This window comes from Anser brachyrhynchus, assembly GCF_964034855.1.
Source record: "Anser brachyrhynchus genome assembly, chromosome: 7".
NCBI lineage: Eukaryota > Metazoa > Chordata > Aves > Anseriformes > Anatidae > Anser > Anser brachyrhynchus.
This window is the reverse complement of record NC_137701.1, coordinates 24,171,261-24,186,051: the sequence shown is the minus strand read 5'-3', so window position 1 is coordinate 24,186,051 and position 14,791 is coordinate 24,171,261. Positions and strand designations below refer to the sequence as shown.

Sequence of the window (14,791 nt, the reverse complement as noted above, 5' to 3'; positions counted from 1 at the left end):
TAGAAGCGATGCGCAAGTAACTTCAAATTAACTTAAAAGTTGGTATCTGAAATCTGTTTATTTGCTGCATTACTTCTCAGAGCACATTATCAATTTCATTATCCCACATTTCTTTTCTGGCCTTTTTTTTTTTCCTTTTCCCTTTCATTGCTTCTGCACTGTTTTTATTTTATTATTTTTTTATTTTTTCCTAAGTATTCTTTTTTTTTCTTTTTTCTGGTATTCTAAGTTTTTTCCTGGTAATGGATGAGAGAAGGGCCATAGTATTTTTAAAGCTTGGATTAGATTTGACTCATTCAGGCTACCTCCAATACTAGTAGAGCAACAATGATTCCAGTGTTGGCTAACTTGTTAGGGAGGTTAGAAATGAGTTTGGCTGTGTAGGAATTATGACAGTCAATCTAACAGTCCATCTGGTTTACTGTCTCCAGATATTCCCAATTAAACAGTCCTCAATCTTGATCATTTTCAGCCTATCCTCAGTGATGGTCGAGCCACCTAAGATGTCGCTTATCCTGTGGGAGTGGTGGTCATTTTGCATTGACTATTAGAAGAGTTGAGGGTGATACCATCTCTGATTTAGGCGATTTCAGTTAGGTGCCAAACGTTTTATGGAGTTAATCTGAGTTTAGAATATTTCTGTCCTGGAATATCCTCTCTGCTGCCTTGATTAATAAGGATTGTACTGTGGTTGTAGAGAATGTTTGTTTACTGCATACAACCAAAATATTGTGGGTAGGACTGAGAAACAGAAGAACCACTAAGCATTATACCAATGTTTTTGAGAAAGGGAGGCAATTTATTATTGATAAGGCTGGCTTATAAAAAAAAAAAAGGATATTTTGAATTATGGTTGGCATACATTTGTATATAGAAGATATAGATTCCAGACTAGAACACTTTTGTGGTTGTAAAAGAAGTGAAAAAAGTCCTTTCTCTCAGTGTTGTAGCTGCGGTTGAAACAATCCTAATAAGTTGGTCATGACCTCCTTTCTTCTTTGCACTTGCTACTTCCACATGAGTAGCTGCTGCAAGAAGACTGACTTCTATGATTCTTCTCTCTGACCCTGTTTCGTTGGGAAAAGGTCTGGAGACACATCTGTTTTCTGAGGCTGAAAGCAGGTCCCTTGAGATGGGAAGTGTATCCAACTTAAAACCCAGTATATCTTACTGCTGATTAAGAATCCAGCAATAAACATGATTTACTTTTTTTTCCATTTGCTATCCAGGAGCTAATACCTTATTGCATAGTAGGCTAAACTTAGCACATTTAACTTCTAACTACATCTAAATAATACTGTTATCCTGGATCTATCCTCACCTGGCTTCAAGCCAAGAGGGAGCCCAGACAAGCTAAAAGTAAATCTCATTTAGGCCTTGGATAAGTCTTCACATCTTCATGCTGTTGGACTTCTTTGTCGTAGTTGACATAGCCATTGCTATGAAGTGAGAAAAGAGGATTTCTGCTAATGGGACTGCATTAGGGTGACATAAGACATTCAAATAATAACCGTGGAGGAGAAAATAACCGTGCCTGAACTTGAAATCTGTGCTGTACCTTGCCTTGATAACTTTTAAGTATTTTGACAGTGTAGTAAAGGAAAATACAAAGCAAAGGGAATAAAATCTCAGTCATACAAATGTGACCCAACTTGTATATCCCTTCACAAGCAGCAAGGAATGCTGCCTTTCATTTATTCAGAGGTCTTGCTGAGACTAGCATTTGAATGAAGATTAGTTTACAAACCCAGCAGATATGATATGATAGGAAGGAAGGAAGGGGAAAAGTTACAGGAATATTAGCAAGACTGAAAATGTTCAGAGGAACATGATACTGTAAGTGCCTTGTTCAGGTTTTGTAAGGCTCTCAGCGTAGTTTAAAACATAACTGATAATTTTACTCCAAGGCATACAAAACATGGCAAGTACAATTGCAATTAAATGCAGGTGCTCAAAGCAGGTACCAGAGTCCAGAAAGAATTCAGCTGTTCCTTGCTTCCTTAGTATATCGAGTGCTCTAACAGGTTGAGTGGGAACTCTTTTTTTTTTTTTCTTTTTTTCCCCTCCTGTTTTATTGCTGCAGCCACTAGAACAACAGAATCCTTTTCTGATGGAGAGTGCAGAGAAAGTGGTGCATCTAGATCCCACTGCAACAAAGCAGGTCACTATTTTACCTTGGTGATTGTTTTCTCTATTTTTCTCTTTAAATAGAAATCTCGTCTTCAGTTGCACAGGCATATGAAGAATAGATGTAGCAAAGCAACATATTTGCCTTGCAAATGCAACAAATGCATTACTTCTCCCTAAAATGCTTTTGTTCTAAGGAAGAACATTACTTATTAAATAATAAGGGAATACTTCAGTGATTATGCATTAATTTATGCATCAGCACATAGTTGGCTCGACTGTGCATAATAGTACTTACAGCACAGGGTGCTTCAATGTATATAGCCCCAGGAATTACATGTGAGCAATGTGAGCATTTACTTGTCTCTAAGACTGCTGTGTTTGAATCGTATGTGCGTTTCCTGCTTGTGTTTAGTCTGGTTTGCCTTATAACAGTAGTATGTGCTTGGATTTAATGTCTGAAATGATTATCTATGTTTATATGTTTCAGGAACAGTATTATTATATTAGAAGTGTGCTCAGTCTCAGGTAAAGAGCAAACCAGTTCTTTGGAGCCGGTGCTGATCGGTGCAATTTTTAGCAGTGTTGCAGAAGATGGTATTTCTTTATTGAGTCATACTCTAAACAGTTCGTGGCTTTTGCTATAAAAAGAGAGAAAAGAAGAGGGGAAAAAGAGAAAAATGCTCTTATGCATATGACATGCAGCCCTGGGGAAGATGCAAATCTGGAATGAAAAATAAAACTGATTGCTTTCTACTGTGTCGCATAGGTTGAACTATGTGGATTAAGCTGACCAAATATGTGCTTTATGTTAACTAGTAAATTGCTGCAGAAATCTGCCACCAAAAAAATACAAAAAACCAAAAAACAACAACAACAAAAAAACGCAAAAACATACGAAACAACAGTACAATTAAAGAGAGACTTTTAAAAATAATTCTGTAGACCTTATTAAATTATAAATGTGTTTTGATGGGTCATTCTCGATAGGTGAATAGGGGGGAAAGTAGAATGGAAAAAGCAATTATATTTCATCAGAAAGATTAGATTCACTGTCCTTTCCACTTCAACAGATTGTTAAATGTAATTATACGTAATATAAGCAATTAAACAGTAATATTGGAGGGAGAAAAGAATTGTAGCATCTAAACTGTGGGCATACACATTGTGCATTAAATCAATTTTGTGTGACTGTGTGTGCTCAAGGACAGTTTAAAGGACAGGGCTGAACATGGCAGTCACCAGTGATTTGCCTTCTCCAACAGTGAGGCATCTATCTACATCCAACAGCTTTTTTGCCATTTAGGTTAATTGTCTTTACAAGATATTCCCTATATGCTGTCAGCAGCTGTTGAGTTCAAATAACTCACTTTTCTTTATCTGCAAGAATGCCATCTTTATGAAGTGACAAGCTTAACTTAACCAAAATGATCTTAAAAATACAAATGTTATGGAGTGAAATAATTACAACACAAAGAGATATATAAATAATATAAAACTGGAATCTTCACACTGGGAGGGCAATCGCTCTGTGTATGTGATGTCTGGATAAATGTTTAGAATCTCATTACAGACTATTCAAAAGGTGAACACAGTTTCTATCACTAGCTTCTTGATAAAATATATAAGCTAAAATTAGTATATTAAAGTTTCTTCTCCAAAGCCTGTAAATATTGATATACAAAGTAACTAAAATTATTTTATATTACAGCTTTCTATTTTTTATAGGAATGCAGCATTTAATATTTTATTCTGACAGGCATTCCTTAGTTCCAGATGGCATTTGAGAATTATGTAGGTTGTCTAATCATCAATAAGTGGCTTATATGGAGAAGTAATTAATATCATGATTATTTTCTTATGAGTCAGCAGGTGTGTCATGCATAATTTCTAGTGTGGAAAAAAATCAAAATGGCTTCTGCTCTGCCATGTATTTTATAGGAAGAAAGATGCTGAAAAAGGTTCTTGGTTATGTTGTAATTTGCACTATGAGTGTATTAAGAATGTAATTAAAAAGGGAGAGGGTCTTACCTGAAGGTTTGAAAATCCCAAACTATTTTCTGGAATAGTAATACTCTTTGTAGCTGACTTTTGTTTACTGTTTAAAAAGTAATAATCCAGTTTATTGAAAAGAGTGACCAAAAATCAGAGAAGGGAAATGAAATTAGCCATATGTGAAGAAAACATAGGTAAAAAGAAGGATAAAGGAAATAAATGATTTCTGGTTTTCCATGTAAATTGATTGGGTTTTGTGCTATCCATTTTGACTCATCCATCTAAAATATTAGCACCAAATATACCATTAGAGCAGAGTAGTAAGGGAAGGGCAGCAAGACATATTGATTGTCATTTAGTAAGTAAATTTAGTCATTTAGTAAGTAAATAAAATAAATCTGTGTATTGTCACCAAGACTTTAGTCTACTTTCTTGTCATCCAGAGTGTAAGGAATGTATGTTGAGATGATGGAACTCCATCATCCAAAAATATCCTGAGTTCTACAAGTGTATGCATCTGCCTTAGCACATAATGTATTTTAAAATGTTTGTCATGTGCCTTTGTATGGATACACCCTTGGAAGGAGTTACTTTCCTCTTCTTTCCATTCAGTCTTCTGCCTTATAACAGAGATATTATTGCATATTGGAAGCATGTACAATTTATAAGTGTTGTAACTAAAAACCACCTGCAAACATCTGTTATAAAATGATGTTTCTCTGCTTTTCTAAAGAAGTAGTTTCTCCGTTAATTAAATTGATCTGTGGTGTGGAAGGGCCGTCCACAGTTCTGGCAGGCGCCAGGTTTAAGGATCAATCTCGTGGCAGCACGTAATGAATAGCAGCTAGGGCTGTATCAGAGCTAAAGAGAGTCAATTTGGAAGGCTCTCCAGGAAGTCATTTTTCCAGCTTTGGTAGTGAGCCTGTCAATACATAAGTGGAAAGGGCACTTCAGACATTTGTTCTGGGTTTCTAAACCTTGAGCCTTTTTATTGCTCCTAACCAATATACCTATCCTGCAACTGTTGCTACGACTTGACACTTCATATTTTGTTATACAAGTTGTTGAAGTAAGGGTTGAAAATCTGTGTTCTAGAACTCCTGATGACTCTTAGTCTTCATGACTACATAGAAAAAAAAAGCCAAATGTTTTTTTAAGACAGTTTATTTCCTTTTCATTTTATTCAAGTATAAGTAAGTTTCCATATAAAAATGTGCAGTTGCACTGTAATGATGCAGAAGATTACTGTAGTCTGTTTTTCTCTACTGACTGTATTTATAAGGCTTTTTCATTAGAATAGATTTTTTTTTTCTGTGAAATAAGTGCAGTGAAAGATGCTGTGTGGTGAAGGTATTTTCAGCGTTCATCTGGAAAATGTACGAGGTGAAATCCTGGACTGAGTAGGGTTGCTCAGCCCTGGTCTCTAAGGAGCTTGTGGTTTCCACATGAAAGCCTCAGCTTTTTCTTACTCTTTTATCCCAGATATGTTATTTGTTCTACTGTGTGTGTTTGCCGATATCTTACTGTTTCAAGGAAATAATTTTGTCCCCACGTTTTAGGTAAACCATTGTGTGATAACACAGATTATAATACAGTTAAAAAGAGAAAAATGTTAGGCCATTTATATATTACACGCTGATTACAGATTCAGAGAAACGTAGTTCCACAGGCTTCAGTAGCATTACTGTTGAATTAGACCAACAGAAAGTGAGCCTGGTATATCTATTTATGATGTAACCTTTGTCCAGTCAGTTGTCATAACTGTGCACTGTAGAACTATTGCAAAGTATTAATACAAATTGGTTTTACATAAACAACAACAACAAAATGCATAAATGTTGGTTTTTATCAATCTGTTGTTTCCTATCATCTCTTTACATGTGTAAATTGTGCACTTTCCTAAATCGAGTGATTTAGCACTTCAGTTTTGAAATGCTATGGAAATATTAATTATGGCACAGAGCAGTCTGGTAAGGAAGGTAGGTAAGTAAGTATTATTATCCCTATTTTACAGATGGGGAAGCTGAGGCACAGAGATTAAGTGACTTTGCCAACACAGCAAGTCAGTGGCAGATCCAGGATTAGCGCTTGGGGAATTCCTGGATCCCTCTCCCATGCTTTAACAGTAGACCACAGTGTTCACTGGATTCAGCGAGCAACTCATTGCAATAATGGACAGTTCCAAGGACTCATACCTGGTCAGTGTGTCCATAAATTTGTTTGCAGACTGCTCCAGTATGTCAATATGATTTAAACACCAAAGTCCTAGCAGATTTATGCACCATATAACATTTCTGACCTTCATCATCTTCAAATGGGGTGAAAGGAAGAAGCAGCAGAATTCTGGTATAAACATGGCATGGCTGTGAAAAACATTTAGTCTTCATGCCCTGCTCTGATCACGCTGAAACTGGTGGGCAAAACTGCAGTGGAGTCATGGCTTTAATATACTCCTTGAGGATGTTAGTGGGGAGGTTGGTGGCTGCTTGGTACATTAAAAATCACTCAGAGCATGAATTCTATCTTCCATGACTGTTATGGTTATTTTTGCCTATACTTTCAGTTTCTTATTGCAACATTTAATAATTTCATAGTTTTCATGACATGCTAATAGAAAGCAGAGCATTACCAACTGAAGTTAACCATCATGTGAAAGTGGAGGGGATCTGCCACTGTTATTACTTGGATTGCTGTGGTGCTTACCTTAAAATGAGATTAAGATCTAGTTGTGCTAAACTGCTATTAAGCCCTTCCCTCCCTTGTCCTATCTTCCAAGGAGGCAGCACAGGAATCACAGAAATTACTTCTGGACTAAATGCAGTGTGACTTTTTTACTGGTGAATGCAAGGTGGCTTTCATACCGCTCCCTGGGAAGTGAGAGTGCACAGTGCAAGGCCTGTTTAATTGGACTTTGCTCAGAGTTTGACAAGTGGATTGGCAACAACACAAAACTCCCAATTAAGCTGTTTTTCCCTGTAATAATAATGGAATAAACTCGCTTCTGAGAATGAGGCAAGGCTGAGACTTGCTGTGACATTACAGGAAGAGGAGGCAGGGAAGGAAAAGATTGCCAGAAGCTGAAAATTGAACACATGGAAAAGGAGAAGTCAAAGTGTATGAGCATATTTTGATAAATATTAATGAATTAGTTTGTATTTAGTTTACTTATATGATCTGTAAAGGCTTTAAACTACCCAGAAATTTAATATTCTCCCTATTACAGAAATTCCCCTAACATTGCTTTCATAAGGCCTCTTCAGTATCAGTACAATTCTGGTGGCTATGACTTACACTAGAATAACGCTACTGACGTGGCTGTAATACCTGGCCTTTGGTATCCCGCCTGTCTGTTCACCCAGGGACGTGGCATTGTGCCAGCATGACACACACACGCATGTAGTTATGGCTAAATTCTTAAAATAATGTATTAATTTTACCTAAGATGATCGAATTGTGTATGTGATATTATACTGCCCTGATGCATCTTAATAGGTTACCAGCTAATTCTAAATTATTGAAAGACAAAGCAGTTTCAATACAAAGCCTTTTCTCATTGTCAGATTTTACTTAATACTATTATCTGCTGGAAAGCTCTAGTAAAGGCACTGTAATGCTCTCAGTCTCTTTCTTTAACAGCCCAGATGCTTGCTGATGACACATTCCTAGGATTTTTCTATATAAGATAGCTACAGCATGACAGCTATCTTTTTTTTTAAAAAAAAGAGAAGTCTGAAACAAAAACTTAGCTCTAGAATTCGTGACATCTAGCTCTAGATGAGAATCTTTTTGCCTGGGGCATCTGCTCTTTAAGGAGAGGTGCTCATGTGGTTTAATTTCTTGTTATGTTCTATTGCATTCTAAATATAGATATATATTTTGCATGTAACCCTGGTATTTAAATCCCCTTGCTTCAGACTTTCATTAAGATACCAATTTTATATATTGAAATCATGTAGTTATAGTTCTAATATCACCTACTAAAACCCTTCCACTAATGAAAAATATATTTTAATGGTATATTAACTGAAATTTTTGCATAATTCATCGTTTCTTCATCATCATTTACTCTGTGGAGTAAATAGAAACCACCCTAAATCACTTTGTGAATTATAGGCTTTATTTAGCATGTTTTTTACAATGGGTGATGTCACACTCATAGGAAAACCAATATTTTGTTCAGCCCAACATCCAGTGTCTTGTTGCTAGATTGCTCCCAAAACATATCTATACTTAGGGAATTGTGATTTTTTTTCATGCCTGAAGTGACTGAAATGACTAATTTCTATAGTAGTTTTTTAATCTGAGGACAATAAACTAATTCATCACACAGTACATTTACAGTGCAGTAGAGAATACAGTTAAAGTGCATATATGACCACAATATAAAATTAAACACAAAATGTGAATTCCTAAGGAAGAATAGCTTTTCTATTTTATGCTAATAGTGTATGCTTTCTGCCTTCCTTGCCAATACAGCTTGGTGTTTTAAAGTAAAACAAAAGCTTTGCAATTCATCAGTAAGTGAAGCCACTGGTTTTCATTGGTATTTCATATTTTCTTTCTCATCATATTGCTGTTGAATATAATTCTGTAGCTTTGCCAAAGTATAAGGAGTGTTAGTGCTAATAATTTGGAAATTCTGTTTGTGGTTCAGGATGTATCCTAAAAACAAAAATACATGTACTGTCTCTTTCTTCAAGAGCACAAGAATAGAGCTGCTTCAGCCAGACATTTATTTTCTAATTTCTTTCATTGTCCTATTGACTCATGTTTTTCTTAGTTCCCAGTAACTGGAGTTTACTCATATATCTTGCATGTTTTAACAGAGCTTCTTCATGTCAAAGGTATCTGTAATCATACCTCAGTAAAAACTGACATATAAGGAGTAGGTTTTAATAATAAACATTTTAAGAATTTCATTTTTGGTTTCCAAATGGGAAGAGTAAATAAATAAATAGTAAACAAATCCTTGTTTCATAGTACTACTCAATCTTGCTAATAGATTCCAAATGAGAAGTGGCTGACCTGTTCTTTTTTCTGTTTTGCAGAGAAATGATGAAGAGGCTGTTGTGGATAGAGGTGGAACTCGCTCCATCCTCAAAACTCATTTTGAAAAGGAAGATTTAGAAGGTGAGAGATTACTTTTCTGAGTATTATATTGTCTCTTTCTTCTGAGAATACTGAAACCAGATTCTAATGTGTAAACTACCTGATAGGGGGATGCAAAAGTGAATGGGAGAGTACAGTCTCATCAGTTATTTTAAAAAGAGAAATGGTAGTCATTTCTCACAGCAGACTATAGTGGAAATTTGCTAGTTTTCATGGCGCTCTTTAATCAAGTCCTACAGACAAAGATGATCCAGACAAACTTTAGATAACTCTTTTTACTTTTAATTTTTCAAATATGCAAATGCAAGCAGGACTGATGATTTAGTATTTATATGGCTTCTATACTTTACAATCCTCATGTACTTGCCTTGTCCCATCTCTTGCTGAACAAAAACATTCTGGAGTGTCACAGATTGGACTGATAGATACACTTGATATATACTGCAGAAACCATCCAACATCACCAAGTAGAAGGAAATTGGATGCGGTGCTTAGGGACATGGTTTAGTGGGTAATATTGGTGGTAGGAGTATGGTTGGACCAGATGATCTTGGAGGTCTTTTGCAACCTTTACGATTCTATGAATTAAGCGAGAGGTTGTGAGAACTGGTTTATGATATTGGCCTAATAATTCAGATAGTATCTGAAAGAGTTGCATTTTGGTTTACTTACTGGCTCCCAAACTTATTCTGGTTATGACTGCACTTACACTTGAGATACGTGACCCCAAAGTTATAATTATTGGGTGACACTGAATTGCTGTTGTACAAGAGTCTCTTTCTAGAATCTTGCTCTTTTGTCTTCTGTAGTCTTCAGTCCCTTGATTATATCCTTGCACAACTTAAAACTGTTGTTTCTGGTGTCGTTAGAGAAACACTTGCTAGAAGAAGTAGGACTCTCTGCCTTCCCTTCTCCGTGATCCTGAAACACAATATTTGTGGGGGAGTCTACCCAGAAAAATATCCTTTTTACTGATGATGATAAGAATGGACAGCTTTCTGGAGAATTACTTAGCTTAGTCACATGGGTAGACTTTAGCGTTATGGCAGTAAGAATTACTGTGATGTGTATCTTAGATTCCACACGTGACTATGTGGAACCTAAAACTCCATCTCAAAATTTGAACAAGTATGTCATTTAAAAACTATGTTCAATTACTATTTTCCCCACTATCCTGTATGTATAGAGTTACTCCTGTGAAATATCGCTGAAAATATTCTTTTAAAAACTTGATTTTATGATGTCATCAATAGAAATCAGAACACAACAATAACCTCCAACCTCCCCTCCCAATCTTTCCATCAATTTAAATTGTTTAGAACACTGAAAAATTCTTTCATTGGCCAATGAGTCTGTTTTTCTTTAAGACAAATCATGCTGCTTCGCAGTGTTCTAACAGAACAGTTACTCAATGTAAAATCCTTCTTAATGTGGTTAGCTTTCTCAGATAAATTTCATGTCCACTCCGAGATCAGATCAGTGTGTCTTTAAATATATAATTACTGAATCTAGAAATACCGAGTGACTTTAAAAGGTTTGAAGAGATGGTAAATTTTAATAATCCGGTTGCTGTTAATAGCATGTCCATTTGTTTCACAGCACATCTAGGCACTTTTCCATCTGGAAACAGTGGATGTGACTCACAAATGTCACTGTCTTATTCTTACCCAACGTACATTGTGATGTGTTTTGCTAAAAATTTACCTTTTTCCTAATTGCATAACTGACTTCAGCTATAAAATATGGAATTACATAGTCAGGTGCTAATTGCAAAGCTTGGTAAAATCATATAATTAGATAATTAATATGTATTATGCAATTAGCTCTTTGGCAGACATTTAATTGGGTTTATGTTTTAAAAATGTAAATAGCTAGTTACTGAATATTCTAGCAAAGACTAGTTTTGACAGGATTTAAGTTTCAACAGCACTGTATCAGCAACATTTCAAAAACTGCAACTTGTATGAAGAACTAAGGGTTGTTTCAATCTGAAATTCAGGATTCAGTTTCCTCTGCTTAATTTTTTGAAATCATAAAACTATTTTGCTATTTTTTTTAACTCTAGACTATCAGCATTCAAATGTCATAATACAGACTTAAATATGTACTAAAATTTCCAATTTAAATTTCTTGGCCTGGCAGATACTTGTATTTGCCTATTTTGGGGCAGCCATTGTGCAAATATGTTGCAAGTACATATCTTGCTGAAAGCATGAAAATATCATCGTGATTAATGCTGCCTGGAGGAACATCCCCAAGACCAGAATTTTGCCACAGTCTCTCTAGATCAGTGTTTTCTTTCCCTGAGCAGCAGGGTTTAAAAAAAAAAAAAAAAAAGAGAGAGAGAGAGATATGAAAGTACGGCGACTCCTGTTCTATGGGAGCAGAAGAGACACAGTGTTCATCTTAATGCCAATAATGGGACTTGCAGTATATACTTCAAACTGTATCTTTTTTGCTTCAGCTTTGTAATGCTTCAGAAATAGATTGTGTGCAGAGCTCTGGCATTCAGATTTTCAGCACAAATGATTTTTCCATGTAATTCATTTTTACCAAGTTGTCAGCTCAAGATCAGTCTCTAATACAGAACAGGTCATTTGTCTGATTGTTGCATTAATAAAGGGACGGAAGAATTGTTCCTAAAAGCAAGACAAGAAGCCTATCTCCCTTGGTTATAATCACATATTTTGCATGTTACCTTTCAGTATGCATACAGATAAAGTTCCTACTATAATAAATATGGTCCTATTTTTATCAGTGGTGGAATTCTTAAGTGAGAATTCAGCACTGATTCTGGATACTAAAGTATTTAATTGTAGAATGACAGGCAGTATAGTACCTGTACTGAGAGCAGGTAGGTGTGTTTTCATTAACAGATGGGCACATTAAGAGGGAGTTGCACTCAGCCTACTCCCTGTTGTTATCTCTGGCTCTCTGCAATTGCTTCAGTTGCTTCTGACAAAATGAGTACATGTACTTCATGTTTCTATCAAAGATGGAAAGTATTTAGATTGATCTGTATGTGTCTGCAGATTTCAGATGCTCTCAGTTCATCTGCTTAGACCTGCTTAGACTTTTGGACTATAAATATATGCAAAAACTGCATAGATATACAGAAGAATTGGCACTAAGTGCACTTAGACTAAGATCTTTAGTTTACGCTCACCATATTAGCTAAGAGTGAAAAATGACTGTTCCGCTGTTGTCCTTGCTATGGGTGGTCAGCTGCATATCCCGGATCTTTGCAGCAGGATTGCAGAACTGCTGTGGGTGTTACTGTGGCCTGGTTTGAGAAGCAGCTTTGACAGGGAGATGGCTGGAGATGGGATCGTTAGGTGGAGGCCCAGGAGTGAATCAGGAATGAATTCTGGCTCTGATGAAGCAAATCGCAAAATGGCCCTTGACTCAGAGATGTCAAGATTTTGCTCACGCTGTTTTTGCTTTGTACATTTTATCTGCCTAAATAGTATGAGAAAAAATTGTCTTGTGGGAAATCAAGTTTGCCTTCTTTTATGTCTCCCAAGACACATAAAACATGGTATCTAGTATATAAATCATGTACATGAGAATATGCATTCTGACACCTTTGATAACAGTTAGATTATGTGGACTGATTACCAAAAGGCGCAAAAGACTTCAAGCTAAATTAGGAAATAAACATCACTAGAACAACACTGAATATGATGCAGAAGCTGATGATTTAAACTTGATAAACCAAAATTTAATTTGAAAATTTAGTGTGCTTGTAGAGATGCTTTGTAGAGAAGCAACATTCATGAAGATTAATTTTGATAGTGGATGTCCTGCTGACCAAAAAAAAGAGAAATCTGAGAGTGTTTCATTGTTCTCTTTTGAACACAGATAGCTTAGTTGTTTTTTCTTTTTTGATTTCATCTAGGTTGTGACAGTGAATTAAAAATCATTTTCTTGAAATTTTGGTTATGTACAGTTAGGGTTTATGTATGAAAAAAGTCCTTGTGATTGATCTCTAATCTCCATTTATTATTTAGTAAAAATCAGAGTGGCTCCAGAGCAGATAAGTAGCTTTTTCAGTCTCAGAAACTGGTTGTTCTTCTAGAAATAACATAATAGTGGACCTGTCTGCCACTGACATTATTTACCTGCAAATGAATAGGACCTGGCAGGTCACAGGACTGAAAGAACATTAATCATATTAACCTGCTGGCCTTGCTTCAGCCTTGCCCCTGCATAGAAGAAAGTCAGCTACTAATTCTGCTTGGCTGGACAGGAACACTGACCAAGGTCTCCCGTATCGTTGACTGCCGGGAAGCTACAGCCTATTGAAAATAATTTGTTGTCCCATCAGTACAGATCCCCTGCTCCAAGCCTCCTTGCATCTGCTTCCCTTGGGTGCTCTGTTCATCCTGACGGTCTGATATACCTCGTGCTCCCTGTGACAATGTTGATTATGCTTAGAGGAGCAGAATATAAAATGTTAGAAGTAAAAAGTCTGAGAGAGATTTGGGTTAGTCTGTGCCTGTAATGTTGGATGTGTACAGCTGTAGCTGTCTGTGAAAAGGTCTCTTAGAAAGAGCCATTTTGCCTTTACAAGCACAGAATTCTTTCACTACATACTCTAGCTTGTTCCTTTGTCATTTCCAAGTCATGTCTTTCTGTAGTAGCTCTAATCTAGTTTTGTCTGCTTTTACCCATGGCTCAAAATATTCCTCAAAATCTCACTTACTTTTTTCTCTTGAGTTGTGCTTTCACTATTGCCTAGGCAGTTGACCAGTTTGGTCCCTTTTGGAGGGTCTCTTGTCACTTCCGAGGTGTTCAATGTTCATGGGAGGGGGATTCGCTTTACAGATTTGTGAATGACGCTGCTGGACATTTTAGCAAAATCACTTTGAAGGTTCACATGAAGAGTAATGAAATAATGAAAGCAGAGAAGTTATCACACAGTGTTGGCTGAAAGCCACGGTATTTTGTTGTTTTGGGTTTTGAAGTTTTAGTTTCCTCTGAACTTCACTGAAAAGAAACCTGTTCGATATTTGTGGGAGCTAATATTTCCAAATATTTCACCCCGTAAAATTCCAATAAGTGAAATTGACATAAAACAACTAATTTCGTAATAAAAAGCTATCTATGTTCATGGAAGATGTGTGAGCAGAGAAAGGTTGAATTTGTTCTGCTCTGAACTTTGCATAATGTTGTGGGTCACGATCGCAACATGAGGACATTTGTACCTACAAAATATTTCAGTGAAATTTTCACAATCTGTTAGTAGAATCTCACTCATTTTTATCAGACCATTCACCATTATTAGAGAAAGCTGCATAATGTGCATGACAAAATCGCAACATCACGAGATAGAAATATTTAGTTCTTTACATAGTTGTTCTTTTTGTTTTTTCTTCCTTGCTTGTAACTAATAGAAAAATAGGTCACTTTCTTCCTCAGATAAACAGCAGTGGAATGAGCACGCATGTCTGAGGAGATCCTTTTACATTTTGTTTCTGCTGAGTTTTTTTTTTTTTTAATTGTCTGGAAGGTCTGAGGCCTGATCTTGTCATAGGACTGTGCACGCAGTGTCTTTGGA

At 36.2% G+C, this 14,791-nt stretch overlaps 1 protein-coding gene across 21 annotated transcripts in view; it reads left to right on the top strand.

The window, feature by feature from the left end:
• The window catches only part of SLC4A10 (solute carrier family 4 member 10), a 169,170-nt gene that overhangs the window by 64,333 nt on the left and 90,046 nt on the right, over window positions 1-14,791 (top strand). For 15 of the 21 annotated variants that reach the window (XR_013954003.1, XM_080601209.1, XM_080601192.1 and 12 more), the window contains one exon: window positions 9,171-9,252. Coding sequence is in view for 13 of the 21 variants with exons in the window: in XM_080601209.1 (XP_080457335.1) it covers window positions 9,171-9,252 (82 nt within the window). In the remaining 8 variants the exon portion in view is untranslated. Of the gene's footprint in view, window positions 1-6,136; window positions 6,321-9,170; window positions 9,253-14,791 lie in introns of all 21 variants that reach the window. The other 6 variants (XM_080601196.1, XM_080601195.1, XM_080601197.1 and 3 more) reach the window with 1 other exon arrangement.